At 41.0% G+C, this 23,806-nt stretch overlaps 1 protein-coding gene across 6 annotated transcripts; it reads left to right on the top strand.

The window, feature by feature from the left end:
* The first annotated feature begins 748 nt into the window (after nucleotides 1-748).
* Nucleotides 749-21,934, top strand: FSCN3 (fascin actin-bundling protein 3). Of its 6 annotated transcripts, none has more exons than XR_011976863.1 (7): nucleotides 749-1,330; nucleotides 3,247-3,949; nucleotides 4,368-4,486; nucleotides 5,851-6,010; nucleotides 6,167-6,337; nucleotides 7,575-7,775; nucleotides 21,678-21,934. XR_011976863.1 is itself a non-coding variant. In XM_072652831.1 (7 exons), exons 1-6 carry the CDS (start codon nucleotides 1,190-1,192, stop codon nucleotides 7,773-7,775), a joined length of 1,500 nt encoding a protein of 499 aa, XP_072508932.1. In that variant the 5' UTR covers nucleotides 751-1,189; the 3' UTR covers nucleotides 21,678-21,929. The 6 variants fall into 6 exon arrangements, 3 of the variants coding, with proteins under 3 accessions (XP_072508932.1, XP_072508931.1, XP_072508930.1); XR_011976862.1 differs by lacking the exon at nucleotides 21,678-21,934 and adding an exon at nucleotides 12,777-12,955; XR_011976861.1 differs by lacking the exon at nucleotides 21,678-21,934 and adding an exon at nucleotides 12,773-12,955.
* Nucleotides 21,935-23,806: the final 1,872 nt, after the last annotated feature.

Raw genomic sequence — 23,806 nt, 5'->3', positions numbered from 1 at the left:
ATCTTAGAGCCTACAGAATATTCTGCCGTGCCTTCTGTGTGCGCTACTAGCTGCTCTCCACTCTAAGGAACTCCCCTAGCTGGTAGGGGAAGGAAAAACCCAATTTAAGGAAGACATCACTACCACCTCTCCTTCAACACAAGTGATGGTTTTCATTTCCTTTGAACCTTCAGCAAAGAGTGAAACAAACCCCCCCCATCATTTTTCTTTCAATGGACTATTTATCCATTTTGCTGCCCTCCCCCTAATCAGTTAATTTCCCCAGGACTTCTGCTATTTGCTTTGTCTTTTTATGCTTCATGTAGCTGCACCTGGATCACTGTGGGAGTCAAAATTAGTCATATGAAGACCCTTCTTTCTTTAATGGTAGTATTGTGGGAGCAGCATTCCTGGGGACCAAATGTCTGGGCCCTCTACTTTTTGTTGTCCTTGAATTCCTTGCCCACTATACCACTGGTTACCAATAATGCAGTTATAAGAGACTAGTGTTGCTGGGAGTTTTGGAGGTGGCAGCGTGGAGGGGTAGAGTGGGGTGATAATCCATGTTGTATAAGTTTCTGTGTCAGTTTCCTTAGCATAGTCATGAGTCTTCACATCCCTCCAACCTGAAACCCTGTATAGGGCTATGTTCCCTTTTGCCCAAAGAATTCAACATTCTCAATAGCTGAGGGTTTTTTTTCCTCATGTTCTTAGGCTAGAGGGATCCCTCAACCCTAAGGGAAACTTATACCCCTGTTTAACAAAGACCCAGAAAGAGGACTTGCCTGAAGTCACAAGTTGGTCGTAGAAGAGTCAAGAGGTTTGTGATTTCCAATTGTAGGTCCAACATGACTCTCTGCCCAGGCTCAGAATATATAACATTGCCATAGGTCCTGGGTTCTTATTCCCTCTGGAGTGACAGTTTGACAAGTGTGGAGGGATGCATTTGTGAAGGATTGGGACCATGCCTTGTCCCGCTATAGTGTGATGACAGCCAGACCTCTAGGGAAAGGAGGCAACCTTTATGGTCATAATGCTCACGGGTCACAGAGGTGGCTAGGTCCAGTGGGAAGGGCACTCACCCAGGAGGTTCCCCCTTTAGATTCCCTCCCTTGTTGGTCCTGGGGCCCTGTTCCTGGCCTTATGGCCTGCAGGTGTACACTAGGACGAGGCTGGGCCGGACGGAGTCATCAAGTGTGGCGCCGGCCCCATGGAGGAGGACTGGGTGCTTCATGGGTCCCGGCCAGAGGACCAGAAGGTCGGCCTTATCAGCTGGGCTGGCACCTATCTAACAGCTGAGAACTATGGGAATAAAATCACTGCTGTAGCTAAAGGCTTAGGCAGGAGACAGGTAACCAGCCATCACTGGTGGTGAGTGGGATATCACAACGCTGATGCTCAAATGGCCACACACCCCCTGTCTGGAGGATGTTGGCACCTTTTCTCCTGCCCTTTTTGCTTGCCTCTGTCACTGACATTTCTGAGTCCTTTCTGTCCTGTGCCTATGGTATCTCCATCTTCAACCCAGTCCCTTATCAGAATCTCACACACCTTTAACAAAATCCAGGGCTACCTTCCAGTCTTCCTGCCCCTCTCTGCTCTGACTGCTCTCTCATCCTCTGCTCCCCAAGTATCAGCACAGAGGTACTGTGACATCACAAAGGAGAGACTTCCAGAGCCTCAGGCTAGAATGAAGGACTAGAGAGTCTCAAGAGAAATCATATGTATAGGGGAAAGGGGGAAGGTCTATGTCACACTAAGTCCTGATTTTTTATTTTGAAAAGGGGATAGAAATGGAGGAATCTGGCAGAATGAGGAACTCATGGGTTCTACAGGATGAATGGCATGTAACAGAGGCCAGAACTTGATTCTTTGTCTCCTAAGGAAAAGAATTCCCATTTTTCTATCTCAGATTCTCCCATTGCTCCCTCTCCACTAAGAACATTTAAATACCATTTTTATACCCAAAGCAAACAACATAAGTGAAAGTCTTCTAGAACAAGTATTACAGAGCTATGCTGGTCCTCCAATGCTGTGGGGGGGGGGGAGTGGGGAGCAGGCAGCCCGCCAACAAGGAGCTCCACTGGGGTATTACTGCCGGGTAGCAGGCCACATCTGGGCATTTCTGATATTAACTAATTATTCTTGCTAACTAGGTGCTGAACTCAAAGGAATGGAAGTGCAGCCAGAACCCTCTAAATTTTAGCACCCTGTTGCTAAGTCATGTGATCTAGTTCTGCCTTTGACCTTAACACACACACACACGTGTGCACACACACAGTTTCTAAGTCTTGCTGTCTTAAGTCTATGGTTAACACACGTTACTTCTAGAAAATATGGAAAACCTAAAGGCTTAGACTTGACCAGAATCACACAACTAGTAAGTGTCTGGGACAGGATTCACACTCAGTCTTCTTGATACAAACCCCACACTCTATCAAGGTGATGACAGCTTACACCAACAAACTTTTGCTCCTTGGACCTGAGGCCTTGTTCAACTCTGACACATGAGGTAGAGATAGAATTCTGTGAGATGACCATAGTAAGAACAGATGGTTCTGGGAATGGAGGTATAGACAGAGGGTGATAAGCCAATGCACCTGCATCTTAACTATAGTATATATAATGTCAGAGAGAGAGAAGTAAGCCTTAAGTCTGAATCTCATTGAAACTTTGACCTGGCACCAATCTTTGAAGAAGAGTAGAGAATGGAAAGTTCACACTGGGCCAGCCATTGATGCAACTGATAAAAGTATGGGGCTTGTAGTCAAGAAGACCTGAGTGCAAATTCTGCCTAAGATACTTACTAGCTGTGTAACTAGCCAAGTCACTTCACCTCTCTGCCTCAATTTCCATATCTGTAAAATGAGGAGATTGGTCTCAATGACCTCAAAGGTCCTCTATAATTCAGTGAATGTGGCACTTTCAACTTTTTTTTTTTTTGAGTAACCATGTGAGAAACTGGTTTGTATGTTGGTGATAGTGGCTTCACATCCCCAGTGGTAAGCATACATGTCATGTTATTGCCCGTGCTGAGGGCTATGGTTTGAGGGTATTGGGGAATATGGGGTTGGTGGCAATGAGGGAACTAGTACCACCGGGAGTCGATAGCGGTTAGATGGTCATGGTGAAGCACCTGCACCATTGTAACAATGGTGTAAATGTTGTCAGTGACTGATGTTGAGGGTGCTGTGAATGAGCAGCTTAGAGCCAGTAATCTAGTGAGCACTGATATCTCCCTCCTCCCTCCCTGGCACCTCTCTGCAGACCTGGGAATTAATAGTGTGCAATGAACAGGATGAGGATTGTCAGGCTGTGGTGCGCCTACAGAGCATCCATGGCCACATCTTGCTGCCAGAGGGAGATGGCTCAGTGTATTGTGGGTGGCCCCGAAACACACAGCATGGCTACTTCTTGCTTCGTTTTCACCGCCACGGCAAGTGGACCCTGCAGTGTATGATCACTGGCCACTATCTGGAATCTGATGGCGAGGATGTATTCTGCAACTCAAGGGTGCTCTCTGCCTACCACATGTGGGCCCCACGGCCAGCCTTGCATGTCCATGTGATGCTCTACAGCCCAATCACTCGTTGCTATGTCCGGGCCAGCCCTGAGCAGGGTTGTGTCTGGGTGGACGCACCTGTGCCTTACTTAGAGGAGTGCGGCTTCCTGCTGCATTTCAATGAAGGGCTCTACCACCTTGAATCTTCTTCCCACCATTTCCTGTCCCAAAATGACAGGCTGGTCAGCAGGCCCTCGCAGCAAACAGCCTTTCACCTTCAGCTCCGGCCTGGTGGGCAGATAGCCTTGGGTGATGGGGAGGGATGCCTCCTGTACCCACAGGGCTCCCGTGCCCTTCTGGGTCTGGGCTCCAGCCCTATGGGGGGAGAGGAGTGGTTCGTACTACAGCACTGCACAGCCTGGATCACTATCAAATCTAAGAATCGGAAATTCGTCACCATCATTTCTGGCAAGTCCTGGGGTTGGTGGGAAGGGTAGAGGAAAATCCATAGGGGAGAGGAACGGAGTGAAGAAAATAAGAACAGAGGAGAGGGGAATGAATGAAAAATGCTGAACCCTACAAAGGGAAGGATCCCCAAAGTAAAGAAGTATGGCCTAGAAGGCAGGCAGAGAGAGGTTCAAAAATAAATTATTCTCTAGATGGAACAGGTCATGTCTTCCTCTTGTGCTTCTGTAAAATGCCCTACAGTGTCTGATATGGAGCATTCCATACAGAAAAATAATGAGAGGAAGGAAAATAGGGTTTAGCTCTTAGCTGGGGGGGAAGGGATGGTTGGGGCCTTGTGGGGGGAAGAGGAGGCTGTAGTAGGAGCAGGGGCTGACGTTGGTCCGTGGGCTGCCTGTGATCAAAATCCTTCTTTCTGCAGAATTGGAAGTCTGTGCTAGATCTGAACGGATGACCCCTATGTCTTTCTTCCAGTATGAGAGTAATGCAAACACTAATGCCATTCAGCTCCGTTCAGTTACCGGTCAATATTTAGCACAGGTAAGAATATGAGCCTAAAGGCTGGCCCAGGACATGTGGAGGAATAAAAAAGCCCAGGTATTCCCTTCTTCCCACCCATTATGCAGAACTAGCACTCCAGTGCCCCATCTCATAGTGGAAATGAAAGTCCTCTCTTCCAGGGTGGATGTTCAGATGTTTTAAGCTGACCCACAGAAGATGCTTGTGTCCCTAATTCCTAATTCATTCTGATTTGCCCTCATGGTCCGGAGTGCAGGCCTCTTCTTTTCCTTTGACTGTTCCCAGAGCTAAACCCTAGAAGAGTAACCTAGACTATGGGAGGGTTGGGCTACAGGATCCAGAGTTGGACCACACTGTAAGTTCCCAGGGCTATGGAACTTCATCAGAAATTTCATATAGAGACTAGCATGATTTTCCAGGACTTTTTTTCTCAGTAATAATTGTAATAACAATAGTAATATTACAATACCAATAGCCAGCTTGGCATTTAGTATACATTATCTCATTTGGACCATGCAACAGCCCTATGAAGTAGCTACTACAAATAATATCCGCCTCATTTTGTAGACAAGGAAACTGAGACTCAGAGAGGTTCACAGGTGGTGCAGAGGATGGAGCGCCAGGCTTGGAGTCAGAAAGACCTCAGATACTTAGTAACTATAGGACCGTAGACAAGTCACTTAACTTCCATTTGCCTCAGTTTCCTCATCTGTAAAATGGGGATTATAATAGTTACTTCCCAGAGTTGTTAGGAGGATTGAGATAATAATTGTAGAGCTTACCACAGTGCCTGTCATACAGCAAGCTCTATATAAATATTAACTATTATTCTTTAGAGGTTCCATAGGATTTAGATGTAGATTTAGAGCTGGAAGAGATGTTAGAAGCCATCCAGCTACCTCACTTTAAAGATGAGGAAGATGAAGCCCAAAGAAGTTCACTTGCCCAGAATCATACAGCTTGTAATTGTTCGATTTGAACCCATGAATATCCTCACTCCAAGCCTTTCCTTTCCATTCCATGATGCTGCCTCTCTTTCCCTCTTCTGTCCCATTCTCTTGTGCTTTGTGAACATAGTTCATTCTGTGTTGATAATAGATCATCCAAGAAGAATTTTTTTAAAAAGGAGAAGGAAGCTCTAGAGCTTAGGGATTGGTATCAGATGGTCCAGTAACTTGAGTAGGAAAAAATATTTTAATAGCATATGGTTTCCTTTGCAGTGTATTTTATTTTAGTTAAACACATTATTCTGAGGTGGGGGTCTCTAGGCTTAGGAAGATAGCCAAAGGAGTCCATGAGACAAAGTAAATGTTAATAAGCTGAAAGCGGGTTTGAGAGGGGAGCTGGTCATCGTCCCAAAGCTGACCACTTCTCTCTCTCTGCAGCGGTCACATAGAGCCGTCGTGGGAGATGGGCAAAAACTGGAGCCCGACGCCATTTTCTGTGTGAGCTGGAACTGCGGCAAAATTGTTCTGCGGGCTGCTAATGGACGCTACCTGGGTGTCACATCCAACGGGTTTTTGATAGCCACTGCCTTGCATCCAGGTAAACCAGGGGAAGGAGCCTTTGCTATTAGGTTCTTCGGAGCAGGAATCCTTGCATAATGCCCTTCCATACCTAGTCTGCCCCTAGCACATCACGTCTGAAAGAGAGCCCAGAGTGATTATCGTCTCCAGTGATCTCAACTCCCATTTCCCCCAGGCCCCTGTGAAGAGTTCAGGATCCGCTTAGTGAATCGACCCTTCCTAGCATTGCGAGGTCGCTATGGCTATGTGGGTACATCATCAGAACATGACCAACTGCAGTGCAACATGGACCAGCCAGACTGCATCCAGCTACTGCCCTGCCGGCAAAGCATTTACCATTTCCAGGGTGAGTGCTGCTACCCTTGTTGCAATCCCTTCCTGAGAATATGCCACAAGGGATCTAGGGCTCATCACTCAGTGTCCCTTGGTTCCTTCTCCATCTCAGCCCTCTCCAGGACTTGGGAAAGTGATTTTAGGGGAGCCTGGGTTGGATGGTCTCCTGGGTTGGAGTCTCTTCCAACTCTTAATAGTTGTATTATTGGAGCTGCAGAAAATCTTGAAGGCTATCTGGTCTAGCTCATTCCTTTGACAAGGGTCTGGAGACATGAGGTAGTTTGAATGAGGTCATTTAGTACATTAGTGGCAATGTACGCAATGCAGCATCCAGAGTTCCTGACTGCTTGTCTAGTGTCCATCCTGCCATGCCTGTCTCTAAGGTTTTATGATTTTCTGAAAACAAGACATCTTTCTGAAACAATTCTTATGCCTCAGCATTTACTGGATGCCATAGTAGTATATACTGAGCATGAAGAAGGATGTTCAGTTTTGCTTTACCTCTCCTGCTATATATACACCCTCATTCCTTCCTCTTCCAGAGGCTAGCCACAGTGCTAAGCTAAAAGGATCTGTAAGGCAGCTAGGGGAAGGTGATAGGCAGGGAGAAAGGGTGGGACTGGTAGGAGATTGCCATGAGGTTGGGGTGAGAGGTGGGGGGATAAATAAGATACACAAAAGAAGGTTCCTCAATAGATGGAGATTTTTTAAAAAGTCAGTCTAAGGAGGATGGTACCTTCCCTATTGCTTTTCACAGCAGATCCCAAATTAAGGAGAGATGGCACAGAGACCTATGGATCTGTCCTGTTGCTTCTCTGAGGCAACCAAGTGGTACAGTCAATAGAGCCCTGCACCTGGAGTCAGCAAGGCCCTAGTTTGATTCCTGCCTTAGACATTTGCTAACTGGTGACCTTGGACAAGTCATTTGACCTCTCTGTGGCTCAGTTCCCTCATCTGTGAAATGAAGATAATAATAGCATTACCTCCCATGGTTGTTGGGAAGATCAAATGAAATAATCTATGTAAAGTGCTTCCTAAACCTTAAACTACCATGTAAATGCTAGCTAGCTAATATTATTAGCTGAGGTACAGAGGACAAAGGGTGGGGATTTGGGGAAGGAGGAGGATGGTGGTAGTGTGCTTGTGTGTCCCCTCTCCCCCTGCCACAACTCAGGTGTCCGAGGATCTAGGGCACGTACTTCACTTGCACATCACTTAATGACCTCACCTCTCCTACCCTCCCAGCACAGGGTGGCACCTTCTGGTCCCTGACGGCCTATGGCACCTTCCGTCCCTGGGGAAAGTTTGCTCTCAACTTCTGTCTAGAACTACGAGGCAGCAACCTACTTGCTGTGTTGGCCCCCAATGGCTACTACATACGGGCTGACAGCAGTGGTGTCTTGCTGGCCGACAGCGAGGCCATCACCAGCGAATGTCTCTGGGAATTCTAGGTATGAAAAAACCTTCACTTGACCCTACCATCCTTTTAAGGTCTTATCCTATATCTCACCTCCTGCTCATAAACTACTGGAAAAAAAAATTGTTTATACTTGCTAACTTCACTCATTTTTCAACCCCTTGTAGTTTGATCTCTGTCCCCACCACTCAACTGAAACAGTTTCTGTCATGGTCAGGCCTTCTTTACTGCTAAATCCAGTAACTTTTTTGGGTCCCCATCATTTTTGACCTTTCTGTAGCATTTAACCATTACCCTTCTGGATATTCTCTCCTTCCTAGGGTTTTATGACATGACTTTTTCATGGTTCTCCTCTCTAATCCTTTTCAGCCTCCATTTTAGGATCATCATCCATGTTCTGTCTCCTTTATGTGAGTCACCCAGGGTTCTGTCTTGGATCCTCCTCTCTTCCTTCCACAGAATCTCTTTCATTTATTTCATCACCCCCCATGATTCCAACTATTATCTCCCTGTCAATGACTCTCAAATCTATATATGCAGCCCTTTGCTCTTCCTTGAACTCTAATGCAACCTCAACAATTGCCACCTGGATATCCCATAGGCATCTCACACCCAGCATGTCCAAAATCTTTGCTCTTGACTACCCCACTCTCTTCTAATTTCCTCTTTTTTTGTCAAGGTCATCACCATTTTTGTCAAATGCTTTCACTTTCACTCGCCCTTTCATTCCCACTTAGTCCCACTGATTCTTCCTTCTTTTTATATCTCTTGCATTCATCACCTTCTCCCCATTCATACCATAATTCCTGCCTTCACTATTATTATTATAGAGTTTAAGGAGATTTACTTGTCATAGCATGTAAAGGATACCCAGCAAGGATATAACATGAATTCAGTTGAATAAAGTTTCACTGCTTCTCTCTTGCTGTGCTTACACATTTATCAAACCTGAGGGAGAGCAACTCCTTCCTTCTGGTGGGCTGACTTTTATACTTTGATCACCAGGAAGCTCTGTCCCTTAGCCCCCAAAGCTAATTAAATTTTAAGGTTGATTTCAACCTGGCCCTTTCAAGGCAGGCCCTCATTATTGAAATCACCTCTGAATTGTTCTCCTCTCTCCAGTTCATCCTTCCCACAGTTGCCAAATTGATGTTGCTAACACAGAGATCTGACCACGTTACTCCCCTGCTCAGGATGAGAAAATACAGACTCCGTTATTTGGCATTTAACGCTATTCACAATCTGGCTCCAGGACTGTCTTTCCAGGTTGACTGCAGACCAGTAGTCTGTCAGTACTCCTTGTTCTGGCCAAATTGATCTTATTACCGTGGTCTGTATGCAATATTCCCCTTCTTGTCCCCATGCCTCTGCACAGGCTGTACCCAGAGCTGAAATGCTCTTCCATCTAGATCTACCTTCAAGGCTAAGCTCAAGCACCACCTACTTTAAGGTATTTTCTGATTCCCACCAGTTTTTAGTGCCTTCTCCCCTCAATCTCCTTTGTTTTTCTTTGTATATATTTTCTCTTTACTTTTTGTATACATGTAGGTTCCACTCAGTAAATGATAAATTCCTAGATGTTAAGGGAATATTTCATTTTTTTGTATCCCTAACATCTAACACAGGGTCTGACCTATAGTAGGCACTTATTAAATGTTTGTTGATTGATTGACTGTATCAAGATTTGAGAGAAAAAAGAGGAGTGGGAAGATGAGCTATGGAAATACTTCTGGGTTGCAGAATTCTAGATCCTAGATTTAGAGCTGTTCTCAGAAGGACCTTTAAGGTCATCTAAACTTACCCCTGCATTTTACAGATGAAGAAACTGAGAGCTAGAAAGGTTTAGTGATTTGCTTAAGGTCACGATGACATACTGAGAATTTATCAACTGATGGAGACTTCTGAACATGTCACTTTACCATCCAGATTGCTAAACTCAGTAGAGAGAATAAAGGAATGGCTTTCCAAAAATGTTTTCATATGGTTTTCATGAGGAAGTAGGAATGGGAACTGCTACTGTCACTCTAGAAAAGTATCTTTGTACTTAGGTACAGAAATCATCACCTAAATCTAAGCCTTTGGAAAGCCCAATAGTAGGGGTGAGTAAGGGAGAGAAGGTTGATTTTGAGAGATTATATTTATTACCTATACATAGATCTCCCTCTCATCATTTCTGTGGGTATTTTTGGATAAGATGACTCCCAAATTTACATCAATAACCTGACCTCTCTTATGGGTTCCAGTCTGAATCACTGAAATACATCAAACTCTGTGTTTCCAAAACCATGAATTCCACATCTTCTGTCCAAAACTGGCTCCTCATTTCCCTGTTTCTATTCTCCCAGGTTTCCACCCTCAAAACCTGAATTTTTTTTGTAAGTTTCTTCATTTCCCTAACTTCTTACTTACTTACTAAATGTTATCAAATTATCAATTCTTCCTTTCCAAGGTCTTTTGAATTTATCCCTTCTGGTCCCACTACCTTATTTCAGCATAGTTTATTAAAGGCTTCCTAATAGGAGGTATTCTCCAACCTCTCTCAATTCTAGTCCTTCCATATTAATCTTCCTAAAGCCTGGCTTAGATTGGAGCTGTCAAACTCAATGCTGACTGACCAAATGAACTCTGAAGGGAAGACTGAACCAGATTAACATGTAATTGGGAAATGTCTAGTGAAATAAATAAAAATATGATACAACATAGATAATTTTAATTTATGCAATATGTGTGCCAGAAGAGATCTATTTCTTTTTGAGTTTGATACCTCTGGTTAGGTCACGTTATTCTGCATCTCAGAAACTTTCGATGACCCCCAGTGCATGATTCCAAACCTTTTAACCTGATATAATAAACACCCCACAATCTAACCTCAATCTACCTTCCCAATTTTGTACTCCTTTGAAGTATGTGTGGGACAGCGGAGATTGTAGTAGATGGAGTCAGGAAGATTTGGCTCAGATATTTACTATCTTTTTCCTCCTACGTTTCTGACTGTTCTTCTTAATCATCTTTGCAGGATGACCATCTATATACTGCCTCTTATGGGAAAATGTACTTCAGGGTTCTCTTTTTAGGACCATGTCCCTCTCTCTTTACTTTATCTTATGTGGTGACCTCATTAGTTCCCATGAGTTCAACTGTAATCTGTATGCAGAAGACTCCTAAATTGCCATATCCAGCTAACATCCCTCTCTTGAACTCCAGTTCTACATCTCCAACTATTTGCTAGATATTCTATAGGCATCTCAAAGGAAACATGTCTAAAACAGAACTCATTTCCTCCTAAACCTTTCATTCATCCCATCTTCCCTATTCTTCCCTTAACTAGCATCCTTTTAGTCACTTAGGTTCACTTGGGACATTGAAGTTTTCCTCAGATCTCTGTTCTCTCTCTCCTTATTCTCCTATTCTGTCACTGCTAATCTTGTGCCAAGCCTACCTCTATGTTGCTCCCATTCTCTCACTCAGCAATACAACCATTGTTCAGGCCCTCATTGTTTCTTACTTCTAAGTTATTACAATGATGGGTTTCCTGAATCCAGACCCTTCCCTCTCCAAAATCCTCTATTTACTACCCAAAATAATATTTCTAAAACCCAAGTCTGACCGTGTCCCTGTTTAAGAAATTTCAATGATTCCCCATTCCCTGTAGAGTAAAATATGAATTCCTCTGAGTTTGTCATTTAAAGCTTGTCACAATGTGGGGTCCCCTCTATCTCTCCAGGATGACTACATGTTTTTCACCCTTAGCATTCTCCATTTCAACCAAAGTGGCCCACTTGTCATTCCCTGTACACAATATTCCATCTTTTGACCATATACTTTTGCCTGAGTTCACATCTTTACTAGCCAGTGTGACCCTGGGCATTACTTAACTTTTTAACCTCAATTTCCCGTTCTGCAAAATGGGGATAATAATAGCATCTGCCTTCCAGGGTTGTTGTGATGATTAAACAAAATAACATTGGTAAAGCACTTTGCAAACCTTAAAGTTCTATAGAGCCACTAGCTAAATGCTTGGGCCTGCTGGAATACACTGCCCCTTTTTACCTCTGCCTCCTGGCACATCCACTTCTCCTCAAGACTCAAGTGCTGCCTCCTACAAAAAAATCTTTCCCAGTTTTCCTATTTGTTAGTACTCTCCACTCCCAAAAAATTACTTTGCATTTATCTTTACTCATTTGGTATATCTTGTTTTTCCCTTATAGATTACAAGCAGCTTGAGAGCAGGGACTTTTCATTTTTGTCTTTTTCTACCAGGCACAGAATAGGTATTTAATTTAATTCATTGAACTGAATTACTAGTTGTGTGGCATGAGAAAGTCACTTTACTCCAAATCTCACACAGCTTTCTAAGACTATGAGTCATAGATGGAGTGCATCTCTTAAACTGTGGGAGTTTTCTCATTGAGGCGATCACAGATACCTCTGCCTTAACGTAAACATTCTATTTGATCCAAACTGGTTTTCACTTTTCTGGACTTCAATTTCCTCTTCTTTAAAATGAGAATGCTATAGTAGATTATCACCAAAGTCCTTTCCCATGCTAAAGTTCTATGTTCTTTCTATATTCACTGCCCTTGGAATGTGTCTGGCTTTTTCCCACCCTCTCCCTTCAGCCTAGAATGTCCTTGTGTTCCTCTTCGCCTGCTGAAATCTCATCCATCATTCAGAGAATCACAATGTCTCAGAGATGGAAAATATTTCATCTTAAAGGTCATCTAGTCCAAACTGTACATGAATAAGATATTCTCTTTCTACCGGAAAGGAAATTGAGGCACTGAGAAGTTGACACTCAAGCTCAAATCCTTTCTCTGCAGTGAAGTCCTTATAATTTAATGCCTGTTTTTTCTAGTAAATGTCTTTCTTTCCAACTATTCTATAATGTCCTTGAGGGAGCAGGGAGCTTATGTACTTTTTGTATCCCCTATAGCACCTAGCATATCTCCTCATAAATGCTCAATAAATACTTGATTGATCTGATTTAGCAAAGGTTCCTATTTGACTCACACACCCCACCCCACCCCCCAGGTAGACATGATGCCATCGTAAAGAAGCCCTCTGAAGGAACCACCCTACTGAACAGGATGGGAACCCTGAAGATGAGATCTGTGAGAAGATTATCCACAACACAACCCCTAACCCTACCAGCCACAGCTTATCCTTCCACTCCTCGTTTGAGTTCGGTAACAATACACCATGACCAGCCACCAACGTTTTGTGCTGCCTCTTTCTAAGGGAGCAGAAGAAGGGGTAGGGAGGGCTTAAGGTGGAGAGGTTATGGCCTTGGGATTCTTTGGGTCTGACATTCAGAGGGGCTAAAAAAAGGTGTGTCATGGCCAGGCATGGTGGCACCACCTATTATCCCACCTCCTGGGGAGGCTATGGCTACCAAATTCTAAAGCTGAGTAATTCTGAATTGCAATGGGCTATGCAAATCTGGCATCTACACTAAGTTTGACCTCAATTGGGAGAACCCCCCAGGAGTGAAGTCAGACACAGAGCTGTGTCAAAGCCCTAGGATCAGCAATGGAATCAGCTTACTTGTATTTCTAGCATGGGTGAGATGGGGAGAGCTAGTCTGTAAAAAAATTAAAAAATAAAAAAAAGGGGGGCAGGAGAAAAGAGGAATCCCTTTCTCTTTTCCCTTTCCCTGTTCTCATTTCATCCCACCCATAGTAAGTAGCTGTGTCCTAGATGAGGAGGAGATCGTCTTGTTCTTAAAAAATTTTTTTTTACAGATGAGAATTCCTTTCCTTTCCTTGCCATCTCACCTATATTAATTTGCTGTGTCCTAGAACTGTAGTCTTCCACATTGGATGTACAAGATAATCTACTGGGGGTATAGGAAGAAATAATAAGACTTTAATTTATATTTTAGCTAAAATTAAAGAATTCAGATTTACTAATATGTAGTATAGAGTTTGGCACTGTTGCCCTCATTCAGTCAGTATTACAGAAGCTTCCAAGTGATTTGTAAAATATCTTGAGGAAAGAATAGGATTTCCATAGTACAGAAGGGTTTGAAATGGTGCATTTCATTCGTTTTGAGTGAACTGTGACATGTTGAAATTGACTGGTACTCGGTTAAGATTATCTTATCTAGAAACATGCTTTACCCACCTCTTTATAGAGAGGTAATGGACTCAGTCTACATTGAGATGCATTTTTTTGGACATGACTGATGTGGGCATTTATTCTGCTATACATGTTTATAGCTTTACCAGTAGGGGGAAGTGGGAAGGAGAGAAGGCAGATCTTCATGAAAAAGATGATATTACCTACTTTTAACTAAACTAACCCTCTCCAGAATAGGCAAGTGTCTTCAAAAGATTGCTGCAAAGAAATCACGGGTTAAAGAAAATAATGTTATTGTGTTCAGTAATCATGTGAGCACAACACCCCCAAAATGGCAAGCTTGACAATACTACGAGTTTTTCATCAACTACATTATGAGAAGAAAGTTAAAGACAACCTCATCAAATTTAATAAGAATTTGGCAAAAGACAAATTCAGAATTATGAAGATTATTTAAAACACAGATTTATAACCACCATCAGTGAATTCAGTCCATTTTATGGCTTAAAATCTTAGCTAATGATAATACGGAGCTTTCATGATTAGCAAGACATTTAAAAACTATGCTTTGTTGTTGAAAACAACCCAAGAATCATCTCAAAAAAAAAAATTTTCTATCCATACACTTAAAAAATATGGTAAAAGAAAACTTTCTGTTTAAGAATCTGTTGATTGGAAGGTTTGAGTGGGTTTTGAACTAAGGGGGGGAAAAGGATTCACCATCTTGCAATTAGTTTGTAAGAACAGCTGATTGGTATCATGGAATATGGAAATGTACTAGCTGAGCTTCCACAGCAACAAAAAAAAAAAACCCTGCATAATTGTCTGGGAGTGAACAATGAGTAGATGTAAGCAGAACTGGTGCTGCAATTCTTTCATTTGGAACTGCTTCTTCATATGTTTTTTAGCTAAATATCCATTAAAACTATTGTTTTACTAAAAATCAACTGAACTTAAGGAAGATCTTCAAATGAATATGTCACAGGATTCAACCACAATTTTTTTAAATGAAGAATATTCAGTCATATTGAATATGAATCTAATTCTGATCTGCTTGTCCTCAATTTTATATTGCATTTTTATGTTAGCAATCTCTGAAATGCTTCCCAACTAAGACCTTAAATGTAAAAGATGCTTATTTACCTCTCATGCCATTGATTGCCCTCTCTGCCTACAAACTAACTTATATGACACTAAATGTTTATAGTGCAGAAAACAGTAGCAAGCTTAAAGTTTTCAGTGTCTGAATATCCTCAAGGAAGTTTTGTAAAGTTTTATAAATCAATAGTAATATGTTACAAGTAGATGTTGTCACCTCTTTCTCTCAAACTCAATTGCCCTATAAAATTTAACTTTAAAAAATCCATTATAAATAGTTTTCACAACAGTAAAAAAAATATATACATTTGTATGGTTAAATATTTTTTAAACATTTTCCAACTTTTTCATCTTTTTAAAATACCTATTATATGTATATTCTATAACAAAGATAATATATTCATGCAGTATTGTGTGTAGGTTCTTTTTGTTTTTAACCAGATGTATGATTTTGTAGGTATAAGGAGCTCCTGATGAGAAATTCCCTCTACTGAAGCAGGTTGGCAATTTCTCTGACTTAGTCTGAGAGAGTTATTTGGGACACTAAAAAGATAAGTGACTTGTCCAAAGTTGCACAGCTAGTATGCCAGAACAAGACCTCAGGTCTTTCTGACCCCACAACCAACACCAACTCTCTAGTACAGTAGAATACATATGCTCAATTTATAAATATGCATATGTATCTGGCTGCCTTATGAGATACCTACTAGCTGTGTGACCCTGGGCAAGACACTTAACCCTATTTGCCTCAGTTTCCTCATCTGTAAAGTAAACTAGAGAAAGAAATGGCAAACAACCCCATTATCTTTGCCAAGAAAACCCCAAATGGAGTCATAAATAGTTGGACGTGACTGAAAATGACTAAACAACAATAACATATTCCTAAAGACCCTGGAAATTGTGTCCCAGTATGGAAAAAAGGAAGCTAACTTTATATTGAGACTTAGCAAGTGAATTTTTGTCCTGCAAATAGGAGTTTGGGATATCTCTGGAAAGACTTGAGAGGGAACAGGTGGACAGAAGGGAGGTGGTAGGGTTTCCCCTCCAGATGGAATAGCAGCATGACCTTAGCCACAGCTCTTAAACATCACCTTTCTGGGTCACCAGAAAAATGGAAGATCCAAGTGTGAAGTTTTTGGTTTTTTTTTCATTTCCAGCAGTTGATCAGAAGGTTGGATCACTGAAGAGGAAAAAAACCAAAAAGCATCTGCAGGAACTGGCAATCCTTGATGGGTGCAACTGTCACCTGTTCCTAGGCATATTATTTTATTCTGTTAAAGACCATCTCACAAATCTAATCTAATTCCTTATAAAACTTGCAGTTTTCTCATAAAACCTATCCTTTATATTTCCTTGCGTCCCTTTGTTCAAGGCATGAGGGATGCTAGTTAACAACTCTGGGGACCATGTAAGGGAGAATACGTTTGTGAGCTTTCCTACAAAAGGACTGACATCCCACTATTGTTAGTTTTCTGTCTCTACCTGAGCAGCATCATTACAAGCCATTCATATGTTTCATAATTATACTTCTATGGGCAGAATTATTACTTACTTTGGAGCCATTTAAATCTGACTCATTGGACTTTGAGCTTAGAGTTACACATCTATGAAAGAATGCTCAAGTTTTTTTAAACTGATGGGATATATTGATCAAAAAAGTTTGGACACCATTGCTTTACAGACCTACTAGGAGCCTGTCTGGCTTTAGTCCCTAGTGCAGGCTGTAAGTCTTTTCAATTCTTGTGAATATAAGTCATGTGGAAAATTATGAATGTTGGTGTTCTATAGCAAATGACAAGAAAACCCAAAAGATCAAACTGTAGCAAAAGAGAGATTTTTGTTAGAAAAATAATGAAACCTCAAATGCATATTATACTTTTCTCCTTAAGAATTAGAAGTATCAGGGCAGCTAGGTGGCCCAGTGGATACAGCACTAGCCCTGGTGTCAGGAGAACCTAAGTTCAAGTACATCCTCAGACAATGACTAGCTGTGTGACCTTGGGCAAGTCACTTAAACCTTGATTGCCTCCAAAAAAGAAAAGAAGTAAAAGTATCATTTCAGTTTTAAAAATCTGTCACAAAAGTGCTTTCAATGACTATTCTGAGATGCTGTGGGTTATACAACCAGGTCTGGGGGTCAGGGAGGGATGACTATAATACACTTTTGAGTTTAATCTACATTATTAGCATTTTCTCCATAATTTTCTTAAGTCTAGACTATTGATGAAACAGTAAATCAAGCTCTGATTAATAGTTTGCTGATTTCAGAGGTGTAAATTCTCGCATTGAAAAGTCAATAATGACTCTCCCAAGTTGGTTCAAACTGGCTTGTATACACCTCGGGTTGTACTGTAGGTATGAAGAGTCATAGAATCTCTCTTAGAATGGACCTTTAAGGTTGTCTATACAAACAGTTACTTGATATATGAATTCCCTTCCATACCTTTTCTCACAAGTAACAGTGGAGAATTTGCCACCTTAGAAGGTCCTTGTTGCTTTTTTTTAATTAAAAAACTTTTTAAAATTTTATTTTTTAAATTAAACATTTATTTCTTCACCCTCTCCCACCCTTCCTCCCATAAAGGAGGAACTAAGTTGCATAGTCAAGCAAAACGTTCCCACATTGATCATGTCCACAAAAATATGTCTTATTCTGCAACTTGAGTCTAATACCTCGCAGTCATGAGGCAGGTAGCATGCTGGAACTGTGACTGGTCCTTTCATTGATCAGAATTCTAAAGTTTTTCAAAGTCCATTTCTTTACAATGTACTTACTATATAAATTATTCTTGGTTCTGCTAACTTCGTGTCAATTCATACAAATCTTCCCAGTCTTCCCAGTCTGTCTCTATGATTATTTCTTCCTTATAATGATTTAAACAATACTAATTGTCAAAAAAAAAAGTCTTGCTTATATTGAACTGAAATATGTACTACCACTCCTCCCCCTCTAAATTCCACCAGTTGCTGCTCTTTCTAACCGCATTGATTTTTTTTTGTACATAGCCCATAACATTTGCGAAGCTCCCTCCCTCCCCATCTCTCTCTGTCTCTCCTCTCTCTCTCTGTCTCTCCTCTCTCTGTCTCTTTGTGTCTCTCTGTCTCTGTCTCTCTCTGTCTCTGTCTCTCTGTCTCTCTCTGTCTCTGCCTCTCTCTGTCTCTGTCTCTCTCTGTCTCTCTATCTCTCTCTCTCTGGCTCTCTGTCTGTCTCTCTCTGTCTGTGTCTCTCTCTGTGTCTCTCTATCTGTCTCTCTCTGTCTCTCTCTCTGTCTCTCTGTCTCTGTCTCTCTCTGTCTCTCTGTCTCTCTCTCTGGCTCTCTGTCTGTCTCTGTCTGTGTCTCTGTCTGTGTGTCTCTCTCTGTCTCTCTCTGTCTCTCTGTCTCTCTCTCTGTCTCTGTCTCTCTGTCTCTCTCTCTCTCTCTCACACACACACACACACACACACACTTTCCCCTACCTCTGTCCACACAATCCTCAAACATGGCTTAACTTGCAGGCGTATATTAGAATTGTCAGTGTTGGCATTTATACCTCAGAAATGGCAAACGACCAATCAAGGCTTGACTTCTTGTTTTGATTGTTTAGACTTCAGAAATTAGTACAGAAAAAGTTATTAATGCAGATTAAATTTTGAAGTGTGTCTTGCAGGACTGAGAGCCAATTGTTTACATTAGATTTACACCTGGTTTTAAGTCCCCTCACCATTCTGGTCATTCTTCTCTGGACACATATAGGTTATCAGCGCCCCTCTTAAAAGGTAGTACACAGAACCGAACATATTATTGTGTTCATATAGTAAACTGAACTGAATTACAAGAGTAGAATGGGACAATAACCTTTTTTGTTTAGGACACTATCATCAAAGAAAAGAAGGTAAGTCATATGTGGAGAATAAGAGGCTACAAATGGTCAGCCTGTGGGCTACAATGGACCCTCCAAAGCTTTATATCCCAAAAATCTTTGTTGTTGTTTAATTGATTAGTCATGTCCAATTCTTTGTGACCCCATTTTGGGGTTTCCTTGGCAAAGATCCTGGAGTGATTTGTCATTTCCTTATCCAGCTCCTTGTACAGATGAGGAAACTGAAGCCAACAGGGTTAAGTGACTTGCTCAGGGTTACATAGCTAGTAAATATCTGAGGTCAGATTCGAACTCAGAAAGATGAATCTTCCTAGTTCCAGACTGGCATTCTATCCACTAAGCCACCTAGCTGCCCAAGCTTTGATAAAAACTGTATATTAAAAGAAGTAGAAAATTCTGTAAAATGGTAAAGAACAAACTTAGCCAAATTTCACCATGCTTCTTTGCAGAGGTTGGGGCAGGGGTGGGAAACCTGAGGCTTCAGGGCTACATGTGGCTTTCTAGGTCCTTGGATGCAGCCTTTTGACTGAGTTCAAGTTTTATAGAACAAATCCTTTTATTAAGGGGATTTGTTATGTGAAGTTTGGATTCAGTCAAAGGGCCACACTCAAGGACAACAGGGGCACAGGTGGCTTTGAGGCTGCAGGTTCCCCACCCCTGGCACTGGGAACTGTGAGTATGAAACACTACATATGTCAGAACTTGGCCATATCTTGATCAGTTTTGCTCAACCATTTTCCCTTTGTTATAAGGTATGACTCTCTGGTAAAGGGAGCAAGGAGGGACAAATTGGGAAATGGATATGATGTATAAACAAAAAAAAATCAACAAAAATTTTTTTTTGATAAAAACAGGAAAGTCTACTCACTAGACTGTAATTTTATAGACAAGCATCACATTGGGTAAAATAGAACATGGAGGCTTTGCAATCCATATCAGTGGAGGAAGACCTACAATGACATGGGACTTACGTATCTCACTTAAATATCAAAGTAATTTTTAGGACATAATTTTTGTTTTCCCAAGAGTCACCTCACATTGATGACTCATATTGAGTGTTGAGTCACTTAAAACATGGGATATTTTCTGCATGAAGTGCCATTCCTTCCCTCATCTTGTATCTGTATGTGTGTGCACACGCCTGTGTGTATGTGTGTGTGTGTTTAGTACAAGTATGGGAATTTACATCTCTCTTCTAAAATTCCATCTTGTCAAAATGTGAACACTCTAGCATGTCAGAATATTCTTGCATTCTGATTCTGTCATCAAGTAAATTAGCTATCCCTTCCAAGTGTGTGTCATCTACAAATGTGATGAGAATGTCATTTTTCTCCATGCCATTGATAATAGTGTTGAAATAAAATAGGAGATAAGACCGAGACCTATGATAACACACCACTAGAGGTCTCACTCTGGCTTTATATTTTTCCTTCAACTAATAATTCTCAAACTTTTTGGTCTTAGGACCCTCTTACACTCTTAAAAATGGTTTTGGAGATCTCCACAGGATCATATTCTGAGAGCCACTGTCCTATGTCATTGCTTTTAAAATATGGCCTTTCAACTACTTATGAATTCACCTGACATATCGACCATCATCTAGTCTACATCTCTCCATTCTGTCCACATGAAAATTATTGTCTAATTTCTTGTTGTAATCTAAATATTTGTCCATAGTACCTGCCCAAGTATATGTCTATAATATTGTCTTTCCCTGTCAGGATAGTAGCCATATTGACAAAGGAAAGTAGTTAGTTTTATGTAATTGATTTGGCAGAACCTAATTTGACTTTCTTCTGCTCAGTACTCACAGACCATTTCTTCAATACTACACTTAAAATTTTGCCAAAAATTAATATCAAATTCATAAGTTTGTATTTTATAATCTATTATCTTCCCCCTTTAAAAAATTAATACAATATATGTCTTTCTTCTATCTTCCAGTTCCTTTTCAATTATCCACAACTGGTCAAAGATCACTAATAGTTCAGTGATCACATCTACAAGCTATTTTACTACCCTGGGATGTAAGTCTTTTAGGTTAGAAGAGTAAAACTCATATCAATAAGCTATTGTCTTACTATTTCCTTATCTCTTTGGGGCTTCATCTGTCTTAATCATATTTCTTTTTCTAGTAGATCTTCCTACTAGTAAATCATTCTCCTTGACAGAAAAAAAGATAGAAAAAAATAGGAATTGAGTCCCTACTTTTCTTATTTGAGCGTTTTCTTCTTGGGGAAAGCCTTAAGAACAGGCTAGATGTCTAAAATAAGTGCAGTCCTGCCTTCTTGGTTTTGACTCCAAGAAAATCATACTTTCCCCTAGAATAAATTTCACCTGAAATTTGATCATGGAGATTGATTCAGCTTTGATACTCAACACTTCCTCTACACTTTCCAAGAATATCATGCCCTCTTCTCATAGGTGCCCTTTGGTGACACCCCTCCACCTACATTCTTAACTTCCTTTTGTGCATTGCTTTCCCCCTTACATTGTAAGCCTCTTGAGAGCAGGGACTGTCTTTCTTATTTTTATCTCTCATCTTTAGCATAGTACCCAGCACATAGTAGGCACTTAATAAATGTTTATTGAATGAATGAATGGATCCAAGAGATGAAGTGAACGACTATTCTAGTCCTTGAACTTTTCTGGTGATTTTACTCTAAAGTAGGGGTTATGTTTCCACCACTCATTTCCCTAGATTGTTCTGACAGCTTGACTCTGGTGTCAGAGACTCAGGGGTATACTGGTAAATATTTAACAACTGGACCTCAAAAAATAAATGTACTCATGACACATTTATAAGTTTAATCTGCATTAGTAACACTTTCTCTATCACTTTCTTAAGTCTAGATGCCCCAAAAATAATAAATCAAGCTCTAATTTGTAACATTTGCAGATACCAGGAAATTAACATTCTCCCAAGACAGTCTGAGCCAGCCCCAGCAACACCTCTGTGACCCCAACTAAAGTCATGGACAAGGGAAAAAAGAATGATTTTTTTCCGGATGTAGCATGGATTACTCTCTCCTTATTCTTGAGTTGTGAGGGTGTGAAGGTTTCACCCTGAAAACAAAGTGATGAATAGCCCTTCTGGATCAATGCTTAAAAATCAGAAGATGGAATTCAGCTGAAAAGATAAGTTCCCAAGGCAACTCCAGAGAGAGAAGAATTTGTAAAAATGTACTTATCCTGAAAAACCATGTTTTTTCCCTTCCCTTCCTTCTGCATTTTCTTCTCTCCCCAGTGATGGGGAGCATCTTTCAAACAGGAGCATAGAGAATTCTCATGCTTGAATAGAGAAAATGTGGACCTTCCAATAAGAACCAAAAGCCATTTCTCAGAAGGAATAGTGGACCCTTCCCTTCCCCCTATCAGACTGGAGCAAGGTCTATTGCTTCTTTATCTTGGTATCCTCTGCTCTTGACACAGTGTCTCAAATTGAGGAGATCCTTAACAAGGGTGTTTGAATTGAATTGGATGGAATAGGAGGGAATTTTAGAATCAGAGAAGGGAAAGCTGTACCCAGACCCCAGGGTTATTCCCTAATTTCAGTGAGGATCAAGGTTGAAGAGATGTTATCTCCTAAGTCCCCCTGTCATCCCCAGGATTGGCCAGTGTATATATGAACACACACACACACACACACACACACACACCTATACAAACATATTCCATCCTTACCATGTTCTCATTCCAGAAAAATGAAAGCAGTAATAAGCTTTTCATCATCTTCCTATTAAAAACAAAAATTTTTTATTAGAGACAGGAGGAAAAACCTGTAAAAAGGAATCTCATCAGCTTCACCTTTGAAAAGTAACTAAACCTTCCCTAGTCAGCAATTGCATGATGAACTAAGAAATAAGGTCTTGGGCACTGAGGAGAGAGCCTAAACTGTTGGACAAGAAGTTATTTGAGTATTAGCTGACCTATAGAGGCTAGAGGAAGAAAAATAAACAAGATTTGGAGATGAGATGTTCTTGGGTGGAATTACATGAACTCATAGAGAGGGAAGGTATTCCTTATTATTACTTTATTCTTTTATCCAGATCCCAGGAAAAATGGTCATTTTACTGATGAAGAATCTGAGGACCAAAGAAGTGACTCATGCAAGTAACACAATTTTTTCAAAATTCATTTTTTTTAATTTTCAGTTCCTAATTCTTTCCCTGCTACCTTCCCTTCTCCACCCACTGAGAAAGCAAGAAAAACAAAATCTATTATAAACACATGTAGTAAAGCAAACCAATGTTTGCATTAGCCATGTCCAGAAAAAGGAGGAATGAAAGAAAGAAGGAAAGCAGAAAGGAAAGAAATAAAGGGAAAGGAAAAAAAGAAGAGAAAATGTGATTTAATTTGTACTCTGAGTCCATCACCTCTCTATCTGGAGGTCGGTAGCATATTTCATCTTGTGTCTTCTGCAACATCTTCAATTCTTACAGCACAATGGTATTCCATCACATTTATGATTTTTACCATTTTAATTGGTGTCCCAGTTGATGGACACCCTATCCATTTCCAATTCTTTGCCACCATGAAAAGAGCTGCTATAAACATTTTTGTACATATGGTTCCTTTTTCTCTTTCTCTGATGTCTTTGGATATAGACCTCATAGTGGTATCACTGGGTCAAAAAGTATACATATTTTAATAGCTTTTGGGGCATAGTTCTAAATTGCTTTCCAAAATGGCTGGACCAGTTCCCAGATCCACCACAGTGCATTAATGTACCTGTTTTCCCACAACCCCTCTGGAATTTGTAATTTTTCTTTTTTGCCAACTTTGCCAATCTGATGAGTATGAGATGGTATTTCAAGGTTGTTTTATTTTGCATTTCTCTGTTGACCAAGTGATTTTGAGTATTTGTCCTTTTGGCTATTGATAGCCAAGGAAACACAATTAGTGAATGGCTGAGTTAAGATTAGAATCTTTCCTCTATACCATAATGCTTTCTATTCCACTCCAATTCTTAGAGTGGGAGAGGGCTAGCAGTGGCAGAAGAGGGAATGAAAGGCATGAAGGCATGGG

The sequence above is a fragment of the Notamacropus eugenii genome, chromosome 3 (genome assembly GCF_028372415.1).
Source record: "Notamacropus eugenii isolate mMacEug1 chromosome 3, mMacEug1.pri_v2, whole genome shotgun sequence".
Taxonomy (NCBI): Eukaryota; Metazoa; Chordata; class Mammalia; order Diprotodontia; family Macropodidae; genus Notamacropus; species Notamacropus eugenii.
The sequence above is the reverse complement of the archived record's forward strand: the minus strand, read 5'-3'. Positions and strand labels throughout refer to the sequence as shown.

Excerpts from the sequence above, each read along its gene's own strand:
- FSCN3 (XM_072652831.1), top strand. The coding sequence starts at position 1,190 with ATGGAGGAGGACTGGGTGCTTCATGGGTCCCGGCCAGAGGACCAGAAG. Across the intron at positions 3,950-4,367 it reads ATTCGTCACCATCATTTCTG|AATTGGAAGTCTGTGCTAGA; the intron begins GCAAGTCCTGGG and ends TTCTTTCTGCAG. Across the intron at positions 4,487-5,850 it reads CCGGTCAATATTTAGCACAG|CGGTCACATAGAGCCGTCGT; the intron begins GTAAGAATATGA and ends CTCTCTCTGCAG.